We start from the raw sequence: 26,123 nt of genomic DNA on the forward strand, positions 1-26,123 counted from the left end.
GGAAGGGTTGACAAACTACCTATCAGGTAGTATGTTTACTACTTGGGTGACAGGATCATTGGGAGCCCAAATCCCAGCATCAAACATGTAACACACATATACATGTACCCTGTGAATCTAAAATTTAAAAAAAATCAAAAACAGGGTAACAAGTACAAAATAAGATGGTAGAAATAAATGTAAATAGGCTAAACTCATTAGTTAAAAGATAGGTACTATATCTATGTTTATTGAATGAAGGTAAGTATTTGATAAAATTCACATTATTTTTAAGAAGTCCTTGATTCTATTGTTTAAAAGTTTTCATTTGTGTTATTGCTATAAAGGTTTTAGTATAGCTTTACACAAAATCCACATTATATAGTATTAAATATATCAAACGTTGAAGTACTGGTTCCGTCCCTTACTGTGTATGAGACCTTAAGTGTTTCACTTAATCTTTCTGATGTTTAGATTCCTCATCAATACTATAGGGATGACAATAATTTTTAAGTTTCAGATATTTTTTAAGGATTACATGATTATTATACCATAAAGTGGTATATTCATATATCTTTTACTATAGCATTATGCTTTATTTAAAAATTATAGGTTCCACTTCAATGTAAGCTTTTAAATGTTTTGGTACAAAATAAAATCAAATATGTAAGTAAAACAGTAATAAATGACTTATTTATGTAGAAAGTATAAATGATAGCTTCTAAATAGTAAAACAATTTTATATAGGTTTATAGGTTTTATGAGGCTATTTCTACATTTTCACAGAGCCTTTCTTTACAATATAACGCTCAACTTCAAAATTACTAAACTGAAAAAGACATTTTTTGGCAATCAAAACTCATTTGGGCTAACATATTAACATTTCAAATATATATATTTATTATCTTGTAGATGAATAACCACCTCAGTATCCAAACAAGGTATTTTCATGTACATATGTTGCTGACAGGGATTAATACTGATCTCTTGAGAAGATAACTCAGAAATTTAGCTATCAAGTCAATCCAAGCTTTTGCTTTTATTTGACGAAAAATGGGCATTGTACCTCTGTTTGAGGTAACAAGATAATGGATCTGTGGGCTGTTTCTGAATAATTTTTAATCTTCTCTGATGTATAAATTGTTTTATCATTTCATACAGCTTCCACTGAATCATAGTAGCTGCTACACTTTGAAATAGCAATACAAAAATGTGATATTAAGTGACCTAAATATCTGTCATGAATACAGGATACAATGAGCTAATACCAGAAGGCTGACAGGAACTGTCTAAAACCTTGCAAAATTCAACTATTAGAATCAGCATTTCACTCAGTTATTTAACATGCATTTAATGAAAACTTAGTAAGGATCAGACACTGTGCTACATATTGGGAATACAAATTGAAAGGTGGTAAATTTTGTATACTGAAGGAACATATAACTTCTTGGAAAGATAAAAACAATAAAATTTGACTCTTGACACTTTACACTGTATTGTTCTGATAGATAAAATACAAAACTCTAATTATGATTTGAAAAAAGGAAGCAAAACAAGATTGGGAAACCAAATACAATCAAGCATCAGTTGAACAAGTATGCTATGATAATCTACAAGACTATTTGGATGAAACAGAAACTTGGGTCTAAGATTTCTAGCATGTATCAGGTTACTTACTAATTTCATAATATTAATCTCATTCCACCCAAAGGCAGTGTTGAAGTCACTGCTAATAAATGTCAGATCAGAAACTTTACCCTGGATTATTCTTTTCTCACTTCCTTTGTAATTCGGTTTGGCATGTCCCCACCCAAATCTCATATTGAACTGTAGCTTTTATAATCCCCACGTGTTGTGGGACAGATCCAGTGACCGAATCAGGGGGGTGGATTTTTCCCATAGTGTTCTCATGATGGTGAGTAAGTCTCACAAGATCTGGTGGCTTTAGAAATAGCAGTTCCCTTGCACACGCTCTCTTGCCTGCCACCACGTAAGATGCACCTTTGCCCCTCCTTCAGTTTCTGCCATAATTGGGAGGCCCTCCAGCCAAGTGAAACTGGGAGTCCATTAAACCTCTTTTTCTTTATAAATTACCTGGTCTCAGGTATTTCTTCAGAGCAATATGAAAATGGACCAATATATTATGTTACTTCAGCAAGCATTTTTGACTATATTTTCCCAAGATAGTTTCCAAGTTCTTCTTTTAAGCAAACAAGGCAAGGCACTAAAATTAATGCACCATTTCACAACATAATTATGAGAAAAAGGTAAATTTTAAGAAAGGTTTTCTTGTTACATAGCTGATCTGTTTTTTCCTATTCTAATTTATGACTTTTCCATCAAAGTTTCTGATATTTATTAAAACCTTGGCTCATTTCATATATTTCTGAATATTATACATAGATTAATTCAATAAATATTTTTGAGCTAACACTCTGTCCTAGGCACTGGGGTAATAACAGTGAACAAAACCTACAAAATTTATGTCTTAGTAGAATTTGCATTGTAACCAAAGGAGACAAACTATGAACAACTAAGTAAGTATATGTGTGAGTATATGGAATGCTATGAGTATTACGGAGAAAAATAAAGGCAGTATATGGAATGCTGTGAGTATTATGGAGAAAAATAAAGCAAAGCTGGATAAACGAATTGTGGAGTGGAAATCAAAGAGGAAGATCAGAAAAGGTTTTACTAAGGTGATATTTAAATGAAGACATGGATGTGAGCGAGTCAGCCATTCATATACCTGGGATATACATGATCCAGGCCTAGAGAACAGCTACTGCAAGGGTCTTAAGGCAGGAGCTTGTCTGGTTGTTTGAGACATCAAGGAGATGACGATAACTACAGTAAAGAGAGTAGGAGGGAAAGCAGTAGATGAGGTCAGAAAGATCAAGTGGAGGCAAACGGTGAGGGTTCTTCAAGCAATGGTAACGACTTTGGCTTCAATATTAAGCTGAATGAGATGATGTATTAGTCTGCTCAAGTTGCCATAACAACATACCACAGATTGAGTGACTTAAACAACAGAAATTTATTTTCTCACAGTTATGGAGGCTGGAAGTCTGGGATTAGGTGACAGCATGTCTGGCTTCTGATGAGGATTTTCTTTCTGGTTTGCAGATGGACACCTTCTTTGTTTTCTCACATTCAGTAGAGAAAGAGAGCTCTCTGGTGTCTCCTCTAATAAAGTCGTTTATCTTATCATAAAGGCTCCACCCTCAAGGCCTCGCATAAAACTAAAAAAAAGCCCCATCTCCAAATATCACCTTCTATGGTCTGAATGTTTATGTCCCTTCAAAAGCAGTATGTTGAAATCCTAACCCCCAAAGTGCTGGTATTAAGAGGCGAGAGTTTTGGTAAGTGATTAAGTCATGAGAGTGAAGCCCTCATGAATGAGATTAGTACACCTATAAATGAGGCCCAAGAGAGCTCTCTGGCCCCTTCCACCATGTAAGTACACAGCAAGAGGATCTTGTCTATGAACCAGAAAGTAGGCCGACACCAATAAAATTACCAGTGGTTTCTATGTGGGGTGTAGAGAAAGTGAGAAGTGAAGAATGGCTCTGAGGCCTGATATAAGGAATGAAATTTCTATTAATAGAGGTGGAAAAGACTTCAGCTAGAAAAGGTTTGGGGAAGAAATAACCAGGAGTTCAGATTTAGACATCGTTAAGAGTGAAGTGCCTATTAGCCAACTAAATTAAAATACTGACAGGAGTTGGATATACATACAAGCCTGAGTCTGGGATAGAGATGCATGTTAGGGAGATTTTAGCTACTTAGACATTTAAAGCTTTATTATCAGGTGAAAACTAACAAAGTGTGAGTTTATTAAGGAAATAAGAAATTATAGTACTGACACTTGGGGGACCATAAAATTAAGAGTTTGAGGAGATGAGACAAATCAGCAAAGGAGATTAAGAAGAAAGAGTGGAGGAATATCAAGAGTGAGGAATCTTTTAAGCTAAGTGAAAATAGTGTTTTGTGGAAAAAGAAGTGACCCACATGGGAACTGAAAATAATCCAAATGGATACACAAAATGGAATGTGTCCTTAAAATGAAATACTATTCAGCAATATAAAGCAATAAACTATTGATACATTCCATGATATAGATGAATCTCAGACAGATTCTGCCAAGTAAAAGAAACCAAACACCCACCGACATGCACACATAGATTGCAGACTGTATGATTGCATTAAAATGAAATTTCTGGCTGGGCCCAGTGGCTCATGCCTATAATCCCAGCACTTTGAGTTTACAGTTGAGAGGATCACTTAAGCCTAGGAGTTCGAGACCAGCCTGAGTAACGTGGCAAAAAGATGTCTTAAATAAAATAAATTTTCTAGAAAAGTCAAAACTCTAGAGAAAGAAAGCATAGCAAAAATTGCCCAGGGACATGAGGAGAGGGATTGAATGACTTTTTGAAATGATGGAAGTATCTTTTGAGTTCTGGTGAAGAAGACACAATTATATAAATGTACTAAAACTCATTGAACTGTATACTTAAAATGGGTGAATTTTATGGGATAAAAAATGCATGTCAATGAATCTGTTAAAAAGAGAAAGAGAGTAGAGACAAAAAGAGCGGGAAGAGAGAGAAACACACAGGCTGAGAGGAATGCAATTGGATAGAGTATAAAAAGAAAGTTTTTGCAGTATTACTGTAAAGGAAAACCAAAAATCATGTAGTAGCTGAACGAAGAGGGCATTGGACAAGGGAATTTTACTTTGTTTTACTTTTATATGGAGGCAAAAATAGCAGGTTTCCATGTTGATGGGACTGCTCTAGAAGAGGAATCAATCTCTGATACAAATGCAGAAGAAGGGGTACTGCTGAAACAATTTCTTAAAGTAGGCAAAAAAAGATGAACTACAGCACACACAAGTTGAGGGATTAGTCTTAGAACTGCAGCAATGCATATGCTATATTATACTGTTAGAAGTCAAGTTTGGAGTCACAAAGAAAAAGATCATGTAAAGAAAGGATTTCTCAGCAAGGCAAAATTTACTTTTGCAGAAGAATGCTGCTCACAAGTCTGGTCACAAGAGCACACCAAACAAAGGAGGGAAGGGGTTTTTATCCTTAACGCAGCTTGTCCCTGCTACTGTGTCCTGCCTCCACTGGCTGGAGTTGGACCGCACAATCTAAACTGAGCCTGACTGACTAACTTGAAAGATGCAGGAATGTGGTTACACTGGCAGGAAGGGCGGTTTCAGTGGGAAAAGCAGTTGCAATGGGAGGGGTAATTTACAGAGTAGGTAGCAAATGTGGGCTCTGTAAATAAGGACGGGTGGGAAAGTTGTTTACTGAAATTAAAATAGGGAGGAACAAAGGATAAGGAAGTTAGTTTGGCCTTGGAAGTAGGGAACGAAGAACGAGGACTCTGAATAAGCCAAACCTTTGAAAAGGAAATTCTTTTGTATCTGACCTATACTATTCTATATCACACTATGTTATACTGTGCTATGTACTAAAAAATGGGAAGTCAGATTGTATGGCTACAAATGCTAATTGCTGTGTGACTTGGTGATGAGGGCTTGTGGAGTTTATCTTCTAATTGCTTTCTCTTTCACAACGTAATAGGATGCATGTTTATTGCCTGAGAGTGAGCTTGGGAAGACACATACAACATTTGACTAAAGTATAGTAAAAATAATAGGTTTTTAAAAAAATTCTAGGTAATATTAAGATGCATGTGAAGTTCATCATTTTTATTTTAAATTGACAGCAGTCTGCATAACTGGTTGTTTGTTTTCTGTGTGTGCATTGGTTTTGGGGATTATTTAACAGTAATATTAACCTGAATAGACTCATATATGCAGTAGGCTAAGAGTTGGATCTATATCGTGATTAGGGTTTTGCAAACTAGAATGTCAGTGTGAGAAAGCAAAAGAGAGATGACAAAATTGAAGCTGTATAAAAGAATATGACAATAACTGAATGAGAAAAGTGAGAATCAAAGGAGGTGGAGTAAAATGAAAATGGGGTAGGATCAATGATTTGCACATTTCCATGACATTAAAGGACTTCTGGAATCAGGGTACTAAAGGAGTGAGTAGAAGATAGTGGATGCTGTTCAGAAAAAAAGGAAGCTTGTAAATGTGGCAATTGAGAGATTGCAACTGTTGGTAATAACATATCAAATTGGCCTTGGTCAAGAGGATGAGTTCGGTTGTAAAATACGATGATTGAACAGTCATTTACATATATTGATCTCAATCAGAGATCACATTATTATTTATTTAATCAGTCATTAGTGCCTATTCTTATCTTATGCTTATCTTACTATATATATGCAACTCATTGTACTATATTCTCCCACCATAAATCTGTATATGGTCTTCTCTGCAAATCAGATAATTTATTTATGTGTATTCCTGCAGTTTTGATTTCTATATTATTCTTTTCCATTTCACTTTATTTAAAAATACATGTTCCAACAGCCTTAAAATAGAGATCATATCTCAGAATACCTTGCTTATTTTCTCACAGGGGTCACTTTATGTTGTTAACTCCTGTCAGTCTAGTAATGGATTCATTCATCCTCTATAAAGCCTGTTATATTCTCTTTCTCCTTCTTCTTCTTTTTCCCTTTTTTGCAATCTCTAACAATTATTCAACTAATACCCCCTTTGGATGAAATCTGTTTAATAACCAATATGAGACATGATCTATATCAATGCCATACAATTTCCCTAAATGTAATATAAATTTTTGTCTTATCCATTAAAAAAATTAAAACAGATGTTTTGAAAGAACCTAAATCTGGATTTAGATACAGGTAAGACTAGATATGCTTACTGTGAAGTCCCCAAACTTTTTACAGAAAGACTGGAGTAACTGGATTGATGTACAGGAATTGGAGGGGTATAACTCAACAATTATTCCTAATTGTAATTATTATCTGAGTTTCAAATAAAAATGTTTTCAAAAATATGTTCCTGTTGATATGCAGCATACTTTCCTTTCAATTAAAAATATAGAAGGGGGATCAGATAAAGATAAAGAAGCCTTAAGAAAATCAATGTAGGCCATTTTATTATTTAAAAAATATGTACAGTAGAGCCAAATTTGGCTCCATTACTACACTGGTAATATAACCTAGAAACAAATATGGCCATCACTCTAATTAAAGAAGAAAAAATTACTGAGATACCAAGACCTTCAATTCTGTTACCAGTTGTTAACTAAGCCTTCATTCCTTGGTTCTTCCTTGTGCTCTTTCTCTTTCTCTTTAACTGATGCTGGTCACTCTTAACTTATACTATGGTAAAGCTATACTAAGTTCCAAAGGTGTACTCAATAAAACTCAAACAAAATGGATATAATTAGGTGTGAGCTGGCAGAAGTACGTATAATTAATCTGAGTACAGTTTAGTTTTCTGCTTCCTCAAGCCACAAAAATTACCCATGACTTTTACAAACAAGACCTCAAAGAGCCAAAAATTACTAACTAAATTGTAGTTTTGTTTGAAACTCAAAAAAAAAAAAAAAAAAAAAGCATTGCTTAGAAGTTCTAATTCCAGTGTAGCAAAGAGCACCATAAACAACTAAGTGTCCAGTTTTTCTTTTGAAACAAGATGCATGTTGGTATTCAGTTAAACCAACTCTGATACTCCAAACTATTTTGAAAAGTTTCATTCTCTCAGTTTATCACTTCCCTTGTGCTCCAGGCAATATATTCTTCACTGATGGCAGACAGAGGCATAACAATGACAGTCAACAGTTAGAATGGCAATAAAACAATCTTATCATTGGAGTTCAGCATCCCATCTAATGGTATTTAGAGTACGTGATCTTGAATTACTCATCTGGCACTCTGATATATGTCAAGGAAACCATGCACATTTCACCTGCAATGTTCTCCCATCAATATACTGTCTAAAAGAAAAAACACATAGCAAAAGAGAGCAGCAGCAGCAAAGAATGGGATCCTACTGTACCTGGTGAGTGTGGTGGAGGAGAGCACATCAGAACGACACCCTGGCCTTCCCTCACAGAGACGGCACTTCTTGTCCGGCCACTAAAATTTCCCAGATCTGTCAACATAATACAACATTTAGATCCAAGGCAAAAAAGAATGTAAAGATTACTACGATTTTAACTTGTACTTACTTTCTATCATTATCTTGACAAGGTGTCTTTTGTTTGTTAATCAGTGACAAGAGCGCTTTAACATATATCTACATCATCAAGTTTTAAATACCACAATAGAAATAAATCTATACCATCCATAGAAAAACCATATTCTTTATTTTTATTTACAGTCCATTCAAGTTGCCAGTATAGACAGAAACTAGGCAGTATAGTATTTTTAACACAAATAGTTACATAATATTTCCTACATATTGATATTTCTACTACCTGTAATGCCCATTCACTCATAGTGAGAAGAGAAATAGAAGTAGTCATAGGACTTGGTGTCCCACCTGCTGCTTCATTACATGTCATGCTAAGAATGATGTGTAAAACCAAGCATGAGGATGCCAACGTAGAGACTTGTATGCTCTAACAAAATATAATAAAAATAGAAAAACTATTCTTTTTCTATAAATATGAATAAGAAAGTTATGTGACTTTCATTTTATGAACGCCTAGAATGGGCTCTGTGAATTAACTACTCTCATCCATTTTGATTAGTCTGGGAATATTAGCTAATGAAACACTCACTTCTATGTATGAGGGATTACAGTACTGGAGTTCAATTGCCTTCCCTTAAACTATGTTGAATTTACACAATTTGAAAAGACCTTCCTAAAAAGAAAATGGTCCAAAAGGGAATGATGTGTAATTTTATTTGTAATTCTATTATTGCTTATTAAACTATTTATATCTTAGTACATACTCCCCTTTCTCTTTTCTTGGGCTAGGTTGATCAATAAGACAATTTTTAGACTACTTTATTGAAAATGGTAGGAGTTCAATATTATTTATGAATAAACTCATGTTTCCATGTTAAGAAATGCTTCTTAGAAATGTTCTTCCATTTCTTCCATTAGGCACAAATTGTAAAAGAGATTTTAAAAATATATTGTAATTATTTCACGCTAAAATAATATGCTTTGTAGCAATACAAGGTAGGGCTTCAAATTTAATGTTAATTTGACAAATAAATTGAACAATCAAGAAAATATACTACTGGATATGAAGGAGATAAATTACAAGTCTATAGCACTCTAAGAAAAATTCTATATATATATTTTTGAGATGACTAACAATTTACTTATTATTTTGCTGAATGTATAATCAAATCTTCTTAAACACATCCAAAATCATGGGGGTCTAATAAACAGTGAATACATGATACCAAATAAATAGAGAAGTATTCATTATTGCAGAATGTATTTAGGATTTTATACAAAATTCAATGTTTCTTTATAAACAGTTAAGCTTTTCATAAAGTAGCAAGACAAAAGAAAAAGAGCAATTCTAGTTCTACTCTTCTGGGGGATTGTTATTTAAAAAATATACACACTAACTTCTGTAGCAGTAAAAATCAAGTCAGTAATTTTCAAATACATGTACCTACAAGGTTACTGCTCTGATTTCTATTACCAAATATTATGCTTGTCTCTCTTTGAACTTTGTATGTATGAGGTAATACAACATAGACATTTGTCTGTAACAAATAAATATATGCAAATCATGGCTTTCAACTCATACGCACTGATTCTTAGAGGCTTTTTTCCAAAAAATGATCTTAATATGAAATCAAAGCATGGCAAGATTTTTAATTTGACTTCCTTTTACTTTACTCCTGGAAATACAACACAGGATAGTGAGGCAGTGGTTGTGCCAGGGCTTTAATATATATTTTGAGAGCCTCGTCCCTATGTCGCCCAGGCCGGAGTGCATGGTGTGATCATAACTCAGTGCAATCTGTAACTCCTGGGGTCAAGAAATCCTCCAGCCTCAGCCTCCAAAGTAGCTGGGACTACAGATACGGGCTAGCATACTCAGCTAATTTTTCAAATTTTTCGTAGAGACAGAGTCTCGCTATGTTGCCCAGACTTGTGCCAAGCAATCCTGTGGCCTCTGCCTCACAAAGTACTGGGATTATAGGAGAAAGCCACCATGTCTGAATTTAACATCTATAGGGATTATGTGATTTCACTTTCCTCTTTTCGTCTTCATTGAATCTATAAATTCTGGAAGGCAATTTGGATATCAATTTATTTTTAATGAATTTTTAAAATGGTTTCTAAAACATAAATATCTATTTCAATACACTTACTACAAGTTTATATTATGCTTATTTTTATGACATTTCAAATCAACCTATTGTATTTACAAGATTGTTTTAATAGAAAACAGTTCTAAATTAATGTCTGTTTCTGAGGAACTGAAGTACAGGCATGCCCTAGAAATTAAACACACTAAGAAAAGAAGATTATAGAATAATTGTGACCTAAATTGTGTTTTGAGATCCCAATGACCCAAAAGATAATATTTCACTGTAATTGCTTTATTTTGTGCCAGCTGTTAATACAAGCACAATTTAACATTTCCTCATAGAATTGTCTCTGTGTCATTATTTCCTGGGAACTATAGCACCAGAAGCCCAAAGATAAATGGATTTTTTTTTAAATTATGAGTAGATATTTTTTCTTTCTTAAAAACATACAGAGAAATACTAAAAAAAAAGTCTGTACTGGGGTATGTACATTTTCCACTTAACTCTTTCCTACTATAAAGAAAAGTGAAACATTATTATCTATAATGTAAAAGTGATCCCTGTTCCAGGCAAGATTATGGTTGATCTAAGGCAGAAAGGTTTATGTGAAAAAAATATTGGTTGATGGGAATGGTGGTTAAACTGAATAGTCTGAGTGAAAATTTAGCTGTCTGTTCATCTCTCACTGAGAAAGGAGTTAATTTCTTTGGATGTATTCAATCAGAGAACTTTGAAATCTTTCAGTGGTTGTATGTGCAGGTTTAGTGTTTATCATGTTATCTTAATAGGTGATACATTACATATACCAAGAAGATAAATGGAAAAAAAGAAAAAGCCCTTTTATAGATATGGGCTTGAATTGTTTTATTGCAATTACACAAGGTCAAAAATATGTGTTCATGTGTTCTATTTTTTTACCTTTACAGGAAAAAAAAAGGAGAGTAAAAATAAAAATCACAACACAAAGACTCTAAAATTCAGGTTCAAATTACAAACTGAAATAAATATCTTCCTAGACTTACTTCAAAGCACATGTACAAATAGTCAAGTTAAGACACTGGAGGAGAAATTTTGTGATCAAAAGTCATAGGGCCCTAGACTTTGTCTCTGCTCTGACCTTTCTTTTTCTGAGTTAAGAAGCTCACGCAGCGTTTAAAAGGAGAGCTGTAACTAGAACAGTAGCTTGCAGAATTATTGCACCTATTCATCCTAGAAGAACTATGCAAAAGAAAAATGAAAAACATACAATAATAGATGTTATTAAGAGCTTGAGATGATAGAATGTAGACTTGGGATGGGAGATTTGAGCCACATTGATCACATGTAAGACAAACCATTTTATGAATTTATTTAACAAATATTTATTCAATGCATACTATACATTGAACATTGTGTTAGGTACTGGTTCTGAAGAAAAACTGTAAAGGATATAGATATATAAATGAATTAATCATACCTACTTGGGTCAACTGTTCATAGCTCACACGAGTCTGGGTCACCAAATAGGTATATAAGCCCAAGTCCTCAAAGCCCAGCTTGTCATAGCCACACTCATGAGTGACCAAATACATTCCGTGAACATTTATCACGTAGCACTTCACACTATTTCTCTAAATGTGAGCTATAAATACATGAACACACATACACATACACACAGACTTTAGTTTTTTCTTTGCTTTCTTCCTTTTTTTCTTCCCTCTCCCTCCCCTCCTTCCTCCTTCTCTTCCTTTTTGTATTCTTGTCTTCCTTCCTTCTTGATATTCTTCAGTTACTCTTTTCATCCCTGTATTGTTCCACGAAGTATTTGAGGCAGCTTAAAATATGTATTTGCCTCAGTAATAATAAATAAACACGTAAAACAAGTTGAGGAATTCCAGGTGAAGATAAAATAAGCATGGTAAGAAGCCTGCAGGGCAAAACAGGAATTTAGGAATATACAGTACATGTTTTTGTAAATTATTGGGAGTTGGCTACAAATTTGACTCTAAACTTAAGAGGAGCCAAAACAAGGTGAAGATATCCCCAGTCTAAGGGAATTTCTCCTGAAAGACTTCATAGACTTGATAAAGTTAACACTTAGCAATAGAGTGGGCTGAGAAATTTGGCAAACTATTCAGGAAGGTTTCTTTTCTACTTCTTTTTAACCTCCTGGGATACCTTGAGTAGGTAGAATGTGAGCTATATGTACACACACAAACATCTGAAAAATATTTCAAAAATTATTCATTAGAAAGCATTAAAGTGCTGGAGGGAAAGAGAGTACCTGAAACTATCAAAAGAGATAGTACTTAAGAGATTCTGGACACTGATCTTGTATCTTATGTATGTTAAATACAATAGGTTGGTTTAGTTATTGGGGAGGAGTGGGGAAAAGGCTCAAGACAGGAGAATAAAAGCTATACAATTAGAAATAAAACGCTGTGGTTGATTTGTCTCCTGGACTTCTATTTCCCAGTCTTAAGTCTGTTCTGGGTAAGTGGCAATGTCGAGCTTATAGGAGTTGTGTTTGGAAAAAGGCAGAGGAATACAGCGCTAATCTTGAGGTATTCATGTCTACACATTTATCCTGCAGGTGGCCCTAATGAGTTTTAGACTATCAGTGCTCCAAGAATTCTCAATTAATTCTCTAAAAGTGCTGTGAACACAGATACGATTTATCACAAATTTTAAAATTTTTCATAAAATTGAGATATTGACTTTTTACAAAAAGATCATTGAAAAGGCAAATTATATTAGACTAGGTATCAGAGACAGATTTTATGAAGTTTCATTAATTACATTTGAGTGTCATATATATTATATGAAAGATTAAAGAACTGATATGAGAGGCCTTCAGCTTTAATTCCCATGATTTCTGTAAAAACAACTGACAAGTTTTGTAATACTAACTTGGTATTTGCTGCCTCACTTGCAAAGTGATTGCATATTGAAGCTTTTCATTGGCTGTATTTATTGTTCCTGTTATTACCATCAGGATTATTCAGGTCATTGTAATTTTTTGGCATTCCATGCAAATATTCTATAATAAAAATTAGTCAAACTTCATTCACAAACTATTTTTGACCTTCTAAATCTTTAGAAAAGAGAGAAAAGGAAATGAATGAAAATAGTTACACTAGCTACTAACATACCTACTCTGTGCTAGGCTTCCTGGAAGTAGATACTAATTCCTGTTCTTTAAAGATTACTAAATCTAGGGGAAAAGCAAGTAAAAAGTTCACTGCAGTCATATATCTAATAGAGTTGGCAAACCAAAGTCAATGTGATTGATTCTAAAGTTTTAAAAACTATACCAGGAAAAAAGCAATTCAATATTTGGAAGTTAAACCACACTGATTTTAGGAATTTTAAAATAATCTTCAATAAGGACATCTTATTAAAAATTAGCTTCTGAGAAAGAATAGAAAAAGCAGTTCTTTCACGTTTTGAGAAAAAAATTAAATCAGAATTTTCTAATATATAGTCATTTGCACAGAACGGCTACATAACACACTGTAGAGTAAATAAGATTCTTCATAGTTCCTAAAGTAAAAACGTGAGTGTTGAATGGTACCTTGACAGAAAAGCCATAGAAAAATGAAGCTTTTTGGTGTTTTATTGACAACTGTAAACTTATGAGTCTGTGATCAGTTTGTAAACAGATATGGGAGGGCTTATTATCCCCATTTAAGATTAGGACACTGACATGCACTAAAATTAGGTAACAAGAATAAGAACTCATGGCAGAAAAGATTTGAATTTTCAAAGTGACTGATTGAGCTTTGAAATTAGCATTAAAAAATCTAGAGTTATTATGATACCCTTGGTTTAGAATGTTTTTAATCAATACACTTATTTGATTAAATACTTTCCTATTACCCCACATGATACAGTGCTACAATTCTTTTAAATATTTTTTATCAGTCACCTATGAATGGGACATCATATCGCCTTTAGGAAATGTTAACTTTTAATAAAAATTGTCTCTCCAAAATACCAGTTGAGCTAATTATAGGTCTCTCAAAAAATATACTAACATCCATTAGATGAAGACAAGAACTGAATTCAGATACAGCTGGAGAAGTAGGAAAGAAAATCTATAAAGATAATGACAAATTGTAGTGAAATTTTCATTAGCCCCATTTTTTCTCTGGTTATATATAACAGGTCAGATGAGTAATCTCTTGCTATGGCTTGCCATTTTCGCTTTACATATGATCAGATATTAATCAGTCCTCCAAAGGGATTATAAAAAAGAAACAGATGCAAACCAGCATATGCTTCCCTTGAACAAGACACTTGTAATTACATCATAAGTGAAAAAGTAAATTGCAGTTGCTTTTGTGAAATGATAAACTGTCCACAGAGTGTGATAAAAATGATTTTGATTTTAGGTCTTTTCTTTTGTATTTCATATGTTACAAAAAGCTACTTCAACACTGAATAATATATATGATAAATAACCTACAATGAAAAAGTGGGTATCAGTGTGTGTAATGTGAATACAGTCTATGAACTCTGGCAGAGGTTTTATACATTTGATAAAATCTCTACAATCTACATAAACAATTAGATAAATAATCCTAATTTGTTTACTTCTAAGTTCATTTTTTTTTTTTCCAAATTCAGGTCAGTCTTAATTGATTAAAAGTCTTAGAAAATTTTAAAGCTAAGCATTAAAAAGAAAAATATGAAAGAATAAACACAACATATACAGAGAGTTTGAATACTACAAATCCATTGTGATGAGAAAAGGATGTCATAGTAAAACCGGCAAATCATTTAGTACAGCAATTCTTATAACTTGTAGGTGTATTAAATTGTTTCTCAAGCTTTCACGCCTAACTACCCTCTTCAGTTATTTCATAATATTTCCTTACATAATTACTTTCTTGCCTACCACTGTGACTCCTTACCCCTTCTCTCTTCATTTTATTCCCCTGGCACAACTTCAGCCTTTGTTAAATTGGACTATCTGCCTATTCTTCTCTTACACTGTAAGTGTAAAAAAACAAAAACACGCGTATAGCCAGATTTAGCCTGAAGGAAGATAGTTTTTCACACTGGGACTACATCTCTAGATGCTAAAAACTTCATGATTTTAACTCATAGCCTATGACTGTAAGTTCAGAACCTATTTTCAACGTGTAATTATATATGACCTATAACTTCAAACCTAGTTAAATGTGTATGTTCACATTTACGAAATAATTTTCCTAATACCCATTATTAGAATGAATAGGAAATAAAATATATTTTGGTAATTGATTTGATACTCTAACAGAGGAAAACAATGTTATCAGCATAAAAATTCATCCCACTTATTTACAACGTTACAGTTTTCTGTAATTTTAGCATGATCTAAGGAAACCTAACATACAAAAAAGTTGCTGAAATGAATATTCATCTATTACAGTTGAGAAAATGTGTCAGATATATCTATTAAATTATACATTAGAAGATTTTATATTCACATAATAATTAATTACATTTTAAAACCTTTTATACAGTGTTTGACATATAATAAAAGATATATTTTTAAAAAGTAAAAATATTTTTAATAATATATGTATACAGTTCCAATCTCTGTATTATAAGACACAAAATAAAGGGCATTATTCTAAGATTCCAGGATATACTTTTTGGAAAATAATAGGCAACTGGACAATTTTGTTCCTTATTTGAAGAATATAGAAAAAGACTATCATAATGTAAAAATACCCACCCCAACTTCCTGATGGTGCTCTGTAGTTTGAGGAGCTGTAGAAGAAGTAAAACTATACCTAAATGCCTACTCTTCTGTATTGTATGAATTCAAGGTTACTCTCTCCTCTAATCTTAAAAATCAAATTTTTTTTTTCTATTAGTATCACTAAATGCCCACAGGAGAAAGCGGGAAAGATCTCAAATCGACACCCTAACATCACAATTAAAAGAACTAAAGAAACAAGAGCAAACACATTCAAAAGCTAGCAGATGACAAGAAATAACTAAGATCAGAACAGAAATGGAAATACAGACATGAAAAACCCTTCAAAAATCAATGAATCCAGGAGCTGTTTTTTTGAAAAGATTAACAAAATAGATAGACCAGTAGCCAAATTAATAAAGAAGAAAAGAGTGAAGAATCAAATAGACACAATAAGAAATGATAAAGTGTGTATCACCACTGATCCCACAGAAATACAAACTACCATCAGAGAATACTATAAACACCTCTATGCAAATCTAGAAAATCTGGACACATACACCCTTCCAAGACTAAAGAAGAAAGAAATCAAATCTCTCAATAGACCAATAACAAGTTCTGAAAGTGAGGCAGTAACAAATTGCCTCCCAATAATAAAAAAAAAAAAAAAAGCCCAGGATCAGACGGATTCACAGCTGAATTCTACCAGTGGTACAAAAAGGACCTGGTACCATTGCTTCTGAAACTATTCCAAAAAACAGAAAAGAGGGACTCCTCCCTAACTCATTTTATGAGGACAGCATCATCCTGATATCAAAACCTGGCAGAGACACAACAAAAAAAAGAAATTCCAGGCCAATATTCCTGATGAATATCGATGTGGAAATCCTCAATAAAATCCTGGCAAACTGAATCCAGCAGCACATCAAAAAGCTTATCCACCACCAGCTTATCAGATTGGCTTCATCCCTGGGATGCAAGGCTGCTTCAACATATGCAAATCAATAAACATAATCCATCACATAAACAGAACCAATGACAAAAACCACATGATTACCTCAATAGATTCAGAAAAGGCCTTTGACACAATTCAACACCCCACCCCTTCATGCTAAAAACTCTCAATAAACTAGGTATTGATGGAATCCATCTCAAAATAATAAGAGCTATCTGTGAAAAACTCACAACCAATATCATACTGAATGGGCAAAAGATGGAAGCAATCCCTTTGAAAAATGGCACAAGACAAGGCTGCCCTTTCTCACCACTCCTATTCCACATGGTATTGGAAGTTCTGGAGAGTGCAATCAGGCAAGAGAAAGAAATAGTATTCAAATAGGAAGAGAGGAAGTCAAATTGTCTCTGTTTGCAGATGACATGACTGTATATATAGAAAATCGCAGCATCTCAGCCCCAAATCTCCTTAAGCTGATAAGCAACTTCAGCAAAGTCTCAGGATAAAAAATCAATGTGCAAAAATCACAAGCATTATTACACACCAATAATAGAGAATCAGAGAGCCGAATCATGAGTGAACTCACATTCACAATTGCTACAAAGAGAATAAAATACCTAGGAATACATCTCACAAGGAATGTGAAGGACCTCTTCAAGCAGAACTACAAACTACTGCTCAAGGAAATAAGAGAGGAAACAAGCAAGTGGAAAAAGTTTCCATGCTCATGGACAGGAAGAATCAATATCATAAAAATGGCCATACTGCCCAAAGTAATTTACAGATTCAATGATATCTCCTTCAAGCTACTACTGACTTGCTTCACAGAAATAGAAAAAAAACTACTTCAAATTTCATCTGGAACCAAAAAAGAGCTGATATGGCAAAGACATTTCTAAGAAAAAAGAACAAAGCCATAACCATTATACTACCTTACTTTAAACTATACTACAAGGTTACAATAATCAAAACAGCATGGTACTGGTACCAAAACAGATATATACACCAATGGAACAGAACAGAGGCTTCAGATATAATGCCACACATCTACAACGATCTGGTCTTTGACAAATCTGACAAGAACAAGCAATGGGGAAACAATTCCCTATTTAATATATGCTGTTGGGAAAACTGGCTAGCCATATGCAAACTGAAACTGGACCCTTTCCTTACACTTTACACAAAAATTAACTCAAGACGGATAAAAGACTTAAATGTAAGACCTAAAACCATAAAAACCCTTGAAGAAAATCTAGGCAATACTATTCAGGACATAAGCATGGGCAAAGGCTTCATGACTAAAACACCAAAAGCAATGGCAGCAAAAGCCAAAATTGACAAATTGAATTTAATTAAATTAAAGAGCTTCTGCACAGCAAAAGAAGCTATCATCAGAGTGACCAGCCAACCTACAGAATGGGAAATTATTGCAATCTATCCATCTGAAAAAGGGCTAATATCCAGAATCTACAAAGAACTTAAACTAATTTACAAGAAAAAAAAACAGACAAATGCATGAAAAAGTAGGGGAAGGATATGAACAGACACTTCTAAAAAGAAGACATTATGCAGCCAACAAATATATGAAGAAAACCTCATTATTGCTTGTCATCAGAGAAATGCAAATCAAAACCACAGTGAGATACCATCTCACGCCATTTAGAATGGCCATCATTAAAAAGTCAGGAAAAAACAGATGCTGGAGAGGATGTGGAGAAATTGGGATGCTGGTATTTATACTCCCACCATGGTGGGAGTATAAATTAGTTCAACCATTGTGGAAGACTGTGGTGATTCCTCAAGGATCTAGAACCAGAAATACCATTTAACCTAGCAATCCCATTACTGGGTATATACCCAAACGATTATAAATCATTCTACTATAAAGACATATGCACACGTATGTTTACTGCAGCACTATTCACAACAGCAAAGACTGGAACCAACCCAAATGCCCATCAATGATAGACTGGATACAGAAAATGTGTCACATATATCCCATGGAATACTATGTAGCCATAAAAAGGGTAAGAAGTTCATGTCCTTTGCAGAGACATGGATGAATCTGGAAACCATCATTCTCAGCAAACTAACACATGAAAAGAAAACCAAACACAGGTACTCACTCATAAGTGGGAGCTGAACAATGAGAACACATGGACACTGGGAGGGGAACATCACACACTGGGGTCTGTAGTGGGGGCTGGGGGCTAGGGTAGGATAGCATTAGGAGAAGTATCTGATGTAGATGATACATTGATGGGTGCAGCAAACCACCATGGCAAGTGTATACCTATGTTACAAACCTGCACATTTTGTACACGTATTCTAGAACTTAAAGTATAATAAAAAACCATATGTAAGAGACAAAATTATCTATATATGATGACAGAACTGTATACAATATTTGCTTTCAATAAAAGAAAACAAAAATATTGTAAAAAAGATTCCCCTGTCTCTACATCCTCACCATCATCTGTTATATTTCCCTTTTATATAACAGCTATTCTAACTGGGATGACACGATATCTCATTGTGGTTTGATTTGAATTTCCCTAATTATTATGATGTGGAACACTTTTTCATGTATCTGTTGCCCATTTGTATGTCTTCTTTTGAGAGATATCTATTCAGCTCATTTGCCCATTTGTAAATCATATCATTTGTTTTTCTGCTATTGAGTTGTTTCAGTTCCTTGGATATTCTGGATATTAAGCCTTTGTCAGATGAATAGTTTGAAAATTTTCTCTCCAGAAAATTATATTTAGAGTTTCTTGGAAGCTACCATAGTTTTAAAGCTAGTGGTGTTCCTTTGACCAAGGGTGATGGCAGTTATTATCTACTAGAAACTTCCCTCTGCTATGTCTCTTTCAACTCCTCACGCAATTTTTGCCTCCACTAGCCTCTACTTAGAACAGCCCCTCTAGATGACACAGTTATTTCTTTTTAACATATCTAATGAGAAAAACATAATTAACTGATGAATAGATTTTTAAGACAGTTTGATGCTGAGTATAACATTATGCTTTTCAACCTGAGAACTGCATTTTAATAAAGAAATAGTTTTCTTTTCACTTTGCAAATCCAATCCAGTCCCAAACTGCATAAGAATTCTTGTAAAGAACTGTTTTGATGTTTTACTTTGGTTATGGTTTAACCATGATTATACTATGGTTATGGTTTTGGTTATGGTTATGCCATAACCAAAGTAAAAATCAAAACAGCCCTTTACAGGAATTCTTATGCTGTTTGAATATGTGTGCTTGAGTGATCTGCTCTGCCAAATGTGTTTTCAACTTCATTTGTGTATTGCAGAGCACTCACAATAGTTCTGGCCTTCTGATCAACTACTTGAAGATATAAATTGCTTGCTTTCCTGATTCCCTTAGCTCATTTTGTTTTATAGTTTAATCAAGTAACATAGATTTGCATTTTTAATAAGCTATGACCTCAACAGTTCTAGCTGAAGAATTTATAGCATGCTTAATTAAAAAAAAATCTTTGGAAGCTGTTTTATTTCATAACTCAGCTGACTAGTGATCAATTTTCAACTTATCTTACATCTTGGCTAAAAACTTCATGCCTTACCTCAAAGCAAATCTGATCCCTGTCCTTGGCCCAATTATTTCTTTCCTACCTTTCAATTATTTCAGGAAGTTTTAATTTATGATCTTTATTTAGGCTCAACTAATATGTAAAGTAATCTTTGGATAATGCTCAAGTTTAAGGAAGGATTCAGTTTATTGTCTGCACATTTAAAAGGGCATTTAAAATCATTTATTTTTAACAGGTTACTTTTGTGTGAAATTTTTCATTAATTATATAAATAAATTCTTGAGAGAATGAATCTCATTTTTTACATTAAGCATCAGCCCAATGTGCCAGCAGTCTTTTGATTTTTGCTTCTGTTTTGTCGTTGCTCTAGCTCTTTTGCACTGAAGTATAAGAAAACAGTTCCCAGAAATTGTGTAGGGCTAATTTGTCTATTTGCTAAAGATACATTTTTCTGTAAACCAACTATGGCATACGCATTACTCACATTGCTGAAGGGCATCCCAAATAGTCTAGTTCAAGGTTAGGTAGAATTTTCTATAAAGGGTCAGAGAGTAAATACTTGAAGCTTTGCAGGGCAAAAGGCAAAACTGAGGTTATTATGTAGGTACTGTTATATGATTTTAACATATGACAAAGTACTATTCTTTCAGATTTTTCAAACATTTAAAAATGTTAAAAATAAAACTCGTTAGCTAGTGGGCTGTACAAAAACAGAGGAGTAGATCTATGCTCTGGTTCACTAAAATCGGCAGCAGTAGAAAAGCTTACTAATCTTCTACTATTAGAAAGTCAGTAACTTTTCTGTATTCCCAGTTCAAGTCATTGTGGCGGGAGGTCAAGTTATTTATGCATCTGCAGTGTATAAAAGCTTGACCTCTAGAATCAGAAAGACATGGATTTGAATTATGTCTCTTCCATTTATTACCCATGTGACCTTGGATAAATCTCAGTTTCCTTACTTGTGTAACAGGAATAACAATACCAACATCAAAATGATTGTCAGGGGATAATGCTTGCAGTTTATCCAACAACAGACCTTAACTTACACTGAACCCTTAATAAATGATAGCCATTATTAATTTACATAAAAAGGTAGCATACATATCCTTGTATCCAGCATCTAGCACCATGTTTACTAAATAACAATTCAGTTTTCTTTTTAATTCACTCCTTTTTCCTTTATTAAACAAATATTAATTGCATGTATATGTGCCAAGCACCATATTAGGTACTTAATAGATATTTCTGAATGAATAAGCCTCAGTGGTGAGCTGAGCTTAGATTTAGAAAAAAGTAAACAATTCTATGCTTATGAATAGAAAATGTATGACTAGGTCTGGCACAGTGATTTGTGCCTGTAATCACAACACTTTGGGAGGCTGAAGTGGGTAGGTCACTTGGGGTCGGGAGTTCAAGACCAGCCTGGTCAGCATGGTGAAACCCATCTCTGCTAAAAATACAAAAAAACTAGCAGCGCACAGTGGTGAACACCTGTAATCCCAGCTACTTGGGAGGCTGAGGTGGGAGAATCATTTGAACCCAGAAGGCGGAGGGGGCAGTAAGCCGAGATCATGCCACTACACTCCAGCCTGGCCAACAAAGTAGACTCCATCTCAAGAAAAAAAAAAAGAAAATGTATGACCAAAAGAAGTTATCAGAAAATGTTACCAGTTTATAGTTCAAATGTCATCTCACCCCAAACGTTTAAAAGGTATGGACAATGGAGATAAGATGATAATGATGATAGTTACCATTTACTGAATACTCACTACCTGCCACATACTATACAATGAATATTTACATATGTGTGTTTTTAATTCATTTATTTCTTATTAAAATATCCTTTTAGTTAGACACTTTCGTGAGAAAGTGAAGCTCAGAGAAGCCATGTACCTTGCCCAATGTTACATAATTAGCAAATAATAGAGGTAAAATTCTAAGTAAGATGTCTGATTCCAGAGCCCACATTCTGAATCACTGTAAAGATCTTTTGACCATAAAGATATAGTAACACATAAAGCTTTGGAAACATGTATGAAGCTAGCAGGGAAACAGAGTGATGAAAAAAAGAGAGTATTAATATGTAAAGAAATTAATTAATTGAAACTCCAAAATAACTAGCTAACAACACTATGTCAAGAACAAAACATCACATATCAATACTAATCTTGAATGTAAATAACCTAAATACCCCACTTAAAACTTACAGTGGCAAATTGGATAAATAAATAAGACCTAATCATTTGAAATCTTTAAGACACCCACCTCACATATAATGACATCCATAGGCTCAAAGTAAAGGGTTGGAGAAATATCTGTTACACAAATTGAAAAAAACAGAAAAAGAGCAGGTTAAGCAACAAAATCAAGTCAGAAAACAAAAAAAAAATTAATGAGTGAAAATAGAAATGTAACATACAAAAACCTCTGAGATACAGCAAAGGCAATGGTAAGAGGAATATTTATAGCATTACAGTTTATAGCATTAAATCTTCAACAAAATACAATCAAACTGAATCCGACAATACATCAAAAAGATAATCCACCATGATCAAATGTACTTTTTTCCAGAGATGTAAGGATGGCTCAATATACATATATCAGTAAACATAAAAAATACAAGATTTTTAATTAGAAACCTAATGGTGCATCTCAAAGAACTAGAAAAAGAAGAACAAATGAAAGGTAGCAGAAAAAAATAATGAATATTATGGCAGAACTAAACAAGTTTGAGGTTAAAAAAAAAGATAAAAAGAATTAATGAAGTAAAAGGTTGGTTATTTGAAAAGGTAAAGAAAATTCATAGAACGCTAGCTGCGCTAAGAAAAAAAAAAGAGAGAAGACTCCAATGAGTACCACCAGAAATGATTAAGATGACATCACAACTGATACAGAGACTAGTATGATGATCTTTATGAACACAAACTAGAAAACCTAGAGGAAATGGATAAAGTCCTGTAAACATACAATCTTCCAGGATTACACTAGGAAGAAATAGAAACCCCGAATAGACCAACAATGAGAATGAAATTGAATCAGTAATAATAATAATAAAAAAAATCTCCTAACAAAAAGAAAGCCTAGTGCAACATGAATTCAAAGCCAAATGTTACCAGATGTACAAAGAAAAGCTGGTACCAACCTTACTAAAACTATTCCAAAAAATCAAGAAGGGATCTCTTCCTAACTCACTCTACAAATACAGTATCATCATGATACCAAAATCAGCAAAGGACAAAATGACAATAAAAAAGGAACGACAGGTCAATATTCCTGATTAACATCAATGCAAAACTCCTCAACAAAATACTAGCAAACTGAATCAAATAATACATCATAAAGATAATTTGCCATGATCAAATGTGCTTTATTCAAGGGATGCAAGGGATGCTCAATATACATAAATCAATAAACATGATCCACCACATAAACAGATATAAGAATGAAAACTGTATGATCATCTCAATAGATGCAAAAAACAGTATTTGATAAAATCCAACATGTCTTCACAATAAATACCCTCAACAAACTAGGCATAGATGGAACATACTTCAAAATAATAAGAGCCATGTATGACAAACTACTGGTAACACCAGATTGAATAGGGAAAAGTTGAAACCATTTTCACTAAGAACTGGGAAAAGACAAGGATGGCTGCTTTAACTAATTCTATTCAATATAATACTGGAAGTCCCAAACAGAGCTATTACATAAGAGAAAGAAATAAAACACATCCAAACTGGGAAAGAGGATGTCAAATTATCTCTGTTCACTGAATATATGATTGTTTACCTAGAAAACCCGAAGACTCTTCTAGAAGACTCCTCGACCTGATTAGTGACTTCAGTAAAGTCTCAGGATACAAAAATCAATATACAAAAGTCAATAATGTTTCTATACACTAATAATGTTCAAGCTGAGAACCAAATTAAGAATTCAACAGCTTAGTTTCACTAATTCTCTCTAACTTGAAACAAATATTATACTTAATAGAGAAACATTAGAGGAATTTCCACTAAAGCAACTTTACATTGATCATGAAATTCTAACCAATTCAGTAGAATAAGTAAAATTAGAAAAATACAGGATATAAAATTGTTTGAAAGAGATATAAATTTAACATTACTTGGGAAAGTTATGTTTGTATATCTGTCAGACTCAAATAATTATTAGAATAAAGATAAAAGTAGTAAGATTTCATAAAGCAGAAATAATGAAATAAAAAACATTGTAGTCACTACACACAAAAAAATATATAATTTCTAGGAATATTCTTTAAATAACAAAATGAATGAAAACAATTAAAGTTATTTGATAGGCAAATTCATTATTTTTTCACTCCTGTATCATCAGTGCCTGTAAGTGTCTAGAATATAATAGGCATTTAATTTATATTTGCTGAAAGAAGCAGTGATTGAGTGAATGAATAAATGAACTTCTTGAAGCAGGAACTACGCTATTTGTCTTACATCTTCAGGTTTTCTAGTTTGTGTTCATCAAGGTGATCATACTGGTCTCTGATGATCTTTTTTTTGTTTTTCTGGTATCAGTTGTGATGTCATCTTAATCATTTCCAATTGTACTTATTTGAATCTTCTCTCTCTCTCTCTTTTTTTTTCCTTAGGCTAGCTAGCATTCTATCAATTTCTTTTATCCTTTCAAAGAACCAACCTTTTATTTCATTGATCATTTGTATCATTTTTTGACCTCAAACTCATTTAGGTCAGCTTTAGTATTTTTCCTTCTGCTACATTTAGGTTTGATTTGTTCTTGTTTTTCTTGTTCTTTGAGATGCAGCATTACATTTCTAATTGAAGGTCTTTCTGTTTTTTATACAGGCATTTAATGTTATGAACTTTCCTCTTAGCAATGCCTTCACCATGTTCCAGAAGTTTTGTATGTTACTTTTCTATTTTCATTCATTAAACTTTTTCTTTTGATTTCTGACTTGATATTGTTGTTCAACCTGCTTTTTTGTTTTCAATTTTTGTAACATATTTCTCCAACCATTTACTTTGAGCCCGTGGATGTCATTACATGTGAGGTAGGTCTCTTGAAGACAGCAGATCATTAGATCTTATTTATTTATCCAATTTGCCACTACATGTTTTAAGTGGGGTATGTAGGTCATTTAGATTCAAGATTAATTTGATATGTATGTTTTTATTCCTGACATAGTGATGTTAGCTAGTTGTTTTGGAGTTTCAATTATGCAGTTGCTTTATAGAGTCTGTGAGTTCTGTATATATCTGCCCTTTTCTGATGCCAAGTTTCATCCTTTAGTTTCCATATTTAGAATTCTTTTGAGCATTTCTTGTGCTGGTCTAGTGGTGATAAATTGTCTCAGTGATTGCTTGTCTGGGAAACAATATTTCTCCTTCATTTATGAAGCTTAGTTTGTAGTGATATAAAATTCTTAGCTAACATTTTTTTTTAAAAGGAGGCTAAAAATATAACACTAACCTCTTTTAGCTTGTAAGGTTTCTGCTGAGAAGTCCACTGTTAGTCTGATTGATTTTCCTTTGTAGATGATTTGAACTTTTTCTCTAGTTGCCTTTAAAATTTTTGTTTTAGCACTGACCTTGGATAGTTTAGTAACCATATGCTTCGGTAATGTTCATCTTGTATATTAACTCATAGGTGTTCTCTGGATTCCTCATATCTGAATATCTACCTCTAGAATTTTTTTTTTTTATTATTTAGTTATTCTCTCAAAAATGTTTTCCAGGTTGTTTTTCTTTTTCTCTCTTAGCAATTACAATAACTTGTAGGTTTAGTTAC

The 26,123-nt window shown here is 33.4% G+C and overlaps 1 protein-coding gene across 1 annotated transcript in view; it reads right to left on the reverse strand.

Moving 5' to 3' along the window:
* Positions 1 to 26,123, reverse strand: part of CNTN5 (contactin 5) — a 1,333,698-nt gene that overhangs the window by 438,142 nt on the left and 869,433 nt on the right. Inside the window, exon 7 of the mRNA XM_031653895.1 lies at positions 7,934 to 8,029. Coding sequence (XP_031509755.1) covers positions 7,934 to 8,029 — 96 coding nt within the window. The remainder of the gene's footprint in view (positions 1 to 7,933; positions 8,030 to 26,123) is intronic.

This window comes from Papio anubis, chromosome 12, assembly GCF_008728515.1.
Source record: "Papio anubis isolate 15944 chromosome 12, Panubis1.0, whole genome shotgun sequence".
NCBI classification, from domain to species: domain Eukaryota; kingdom Metazoa; phylum Chordata; class Mammalia; order Primates; family Cercopithecidae; genus Papio; species Papio anubis.